Here is a 3,268-nt window from a genome sequence, read left to right as displayed (position 1 = left end):
TCTGGTGGGCGTGGTGGTGGGCGTGGCCATACCCATGGTCCTGGCCCACCACGATCTCCACCACCACACGGCCAACCGGCCGCTGATGCACCACGATGGGACTGCGGCGACAGAGATCGGGCTCTCCCGAAGAGATGCCGCGCCTATCGATAACTTCATCGAGGAGAACATGCACCCGGTGCAGCCCTTCAAGAAGACGGACCACCAGCAGTGGCTCAACGCCAACGCCGCGAATCTCAGCTCGACAGAGGAGGAAGATGAGGATGAGGAGTTCGGCGACATCGCCGACAGAAGGAACGCCATCGAGTCGGAGGCTCTTCTGGTGGATGGTGTCTACTGGGGCACGGCCGTAGAGGCTGCGCTACCGGATGGGTTCTCGGACGGGCAGGTAGACGCCTGGCGGAGGTTCACCCGTCGTCAAGCCATCGTCCGCCTTCAGGAGGGTTGCGGTAGGATGCAGAACCGCCTCGTGACCTTCGAGAATGGTACGCAGTCCTGCTGTCGCTACCGACAGAACCACGACCAGATCCAGGGCGAGATCTTCAGCTTCTACTTGAGTAGACTCCTTGGGATCAATAACGTCCCGCCCTCGGTCCTGGGCCTCGTCAGGGCACAGTCGTGGCAGTGGATGGGTGTTCGGAACCAGCTGGCTCTCGCTCAGTGGGCCGAAGACCGCCCAGTAGTCATGACCCGCTACGTCCAAGACCTCCAGCCAGCTTACATTCCCGTGGGGCTCCGAGCCAAACCTCGACGGCTCCACCCTCTGGACGTCGAGGAACACGACGCCCGGGACCTTCGAGGCTTGGCCCAGCTGGCCCAGTGGTCCGACCTCATCATCTTCGACTACCTGACGGCGAACTTGGACCGTGTGGTCAACAATCTGTACAACACGCAATGGAACCCAAGCATGATGGAGGCTCCCGCCCACAACCTGGCGACCCACGGGCCCTCCGGGTTACTCGTCTTCCTGGACAACGAGTCCGGACTCTTGCACGGATACAGACTCCTGGACAAGTACGAGAACTTCCACGCGTCGCTCCTTCATGCCATCTGTGTCTTCAGGCAGAGCACGGGCGTCCGCGTGAGGCAGTTGGTAGAACGCGGGGATGTAGGTTCTCGCCTCCGGGCGATGTACAAACGGCATGAGCCGGACCTCCTGGACTTCTTACCCTCTATACCGGACAAGTCTATCAAAATACTTAACGAGAGACTTAAAAGTGTTCACAAACAGATATCTAAATGTGAAAAGTTATATATGAACCAATGAAACGCCCCTATCTAGTGGTAGTGTGTAACGATGCCAAAAATACGGCCCTCTGGGGCTCTTTACTGTGTTACTAGAGAATAGCGCCAGCGGGAGGGAGACGGCCAGAGGCAGCCCTTGTGCAGTCGCCCTAGTCAGGTTCTACCACATTTTTTCGAAACGTATTGCTTACGACAGGTCAATCACTATCGTTCCTGACCGATTTTATTTCATCTTATTTTATTTTATCTTATTTTGTTTCATTTTATTTTATTTATTTTTTCATTTTATTCTATTCTATTTTATTTGATCTTAGTTCTTTTTATTTTATTTGGTTTTATTTTATTTTATTTCATTTTATCTTATTTTATTTATTTTATTGGAAAGTGGTGGCACGACAATTGAACCACCATTGCTCATGACCAAATGTTTTTGGAAAGTTGTGGCAAGATTTGCTATAGCGACTGCACTCGTTACGTCAGGCAGTAGGCACCCTCCCTCCGGCCGATACAGCGTCTAAGAATGTCCTAAAGGAGGTAATTTCCTGAGGTCACAGCAACAAGGACGTCATTGTCGGAGTGGACTGAACGAGTGCCTCCGCCGCCGACCGAACGCCAAAGGGTTGTGAAGAGGAGTGCCACAAGGCATCCACATGGGTGCTCCTCGATACTGCACATGAATTCCAACAGATACGAGCACCAGCTCTTCAGCCGTCAAACTGACCTTGTCGAGCTGCTTCTGCTGAGGGTCGTTGATTGTCGTTGTCATGAAGCGGGTGTAGTGTTTCAGAAGTGCGAAATGGATCTCAGCGATATTTCCCGAAGCTGAAACGCCGTTTCTGCTTCTGTTCCTCCTCTTCCGGAAGAACTTGACACGCTGCTTGTTCGGGCGTGTCAGAAGACCCACTTCAGCATCGGCGCAAGATGCTCGACCCCTCCATGTCTGGATCAGCCTGCGCAGCGCGGTTGGGTGTCTGTTTCTGCCTGCACAACGCGAGATGATCACTGATTCGTCTTGCGCTGATCGGTTATCTGCCTGATCGGAGAGGACTGGCACACGAGTTGTCGTACCATTCCTTTGTGTCATGTGGATTAAATACAAGAATCTACTTGCGCACTTAGGCTAGGCACCCGATCCTTCTTGCGCAATGTATTCAGGCGTCTGACTCCACTTGCACGGTGCACTCAGATGTTTAGTATCGTTTGCGCAGAGGGATGATCTCACCTGCGCACTGTGACCAAACGTCCCATCTTACTTGCGCACCAGGACCAGAACTCTGAACCTCCTTTGCGCAGCGTAGGCGGTTGCCTGATTCCACTTTGCGCAGTGTAGGCATACGTCCAATCTAATTTGCGCAATTTGGTTAGACACCCGATGTATTTGCGCATTGTAGCCAGACGTCAGACCCTTGCGCAATGTATCCAGACGTCAGACCCTTGCGCAATGTATCCAGACGTCAGACCCTTGCGCAGTGCATCCCAGCATCTCCTCGACCTGCGCAGCGCTACCAGACATCCCCTTCTTCCTGCGGAATAACGACCTGCTGATCCCGGACTGCACAGGGGAGGGGAAGCCAGCGGTCGCCTCGATCCGCTGCCCATTGTATCCACGGGGATGCACACCTGGCCCAGCCATCCTGTTCGTCTAAGTCTGTAACCACACATACGTAACATTTGTTTCCGTTCAGTTGCGGGTACATGAAAAGGTGGCGGCACACTAGGCTAGCATGCTACTTGCTTTTGCCATTTCGTTTGAGGAGAAATGACTTCGGTTACAATATTCTAGACTTCCGTAAGAACATCTCAACAATGTGACTAAAATTCGTACAGGTTTAATTTCTCTTAGTTCGTCATTCAGATTCTCACTTTACGTAAGATTAATTTGACATTTGGAAATTTGAAAAACAAAAGATCGTATCCGAAGTCGTTCCTACTCAAACGAAGTAGCAAAAGCATGCTAGCGAGAAATGCCAAGTGTGCCGTCACCTTAACCGGTGCGGCGGTTGATAAAGAACGATGAGGACAG

At 52.2% G+C, this 3,268-nt stretch overlaps 1 protein-coding gene across 2 annotated transcripts in view; it reads left to right on the top strand.

The window, feature by feature from the left end:
- fj (four-jointed box kinase) overlaps positions 1-1,274 on the top strand; it is a 264,854-nt gene extending 263,580 nt beyond the window's left edge. For both annotated transcript variants that reach the window (XM_076201883.1, XM_076201882.1), the window contains exon 3: positions 1-1,274. This exon is cut by the window's left edge and continues 457 nt beyond it. In XM_076201883.1, coding sequence (XP_076057998.1) covers positions 1-1,267 — 1,267 coding nt within the window. In that variant the 3' untranslated portion in view covers positions 1,268-1,274.
- The last annotated feature ends 1,994 nt before the right edge of the window (positions 1,275-3,268 follow it).

This window comes from Oratosquilla oratoria, chromosome 18 (assembly GCF_046742065.1).
Source record: "Oratosquilla oratoria isolate Oo_2021 chromosome 18, ASM4674206v1, whole genome shotgun sequence".
In the NCBI taxonomy this organism is placed as follows: Eukaryota; Metazoa; Arthropoda; class Malacostraca; order Stomatopoda; family Squillidae; genus Oratosquilla; species Oratosquilla oratoria.
This window is presented reverse-complemented; position numbering and strand designations above follow the sequence as displayed.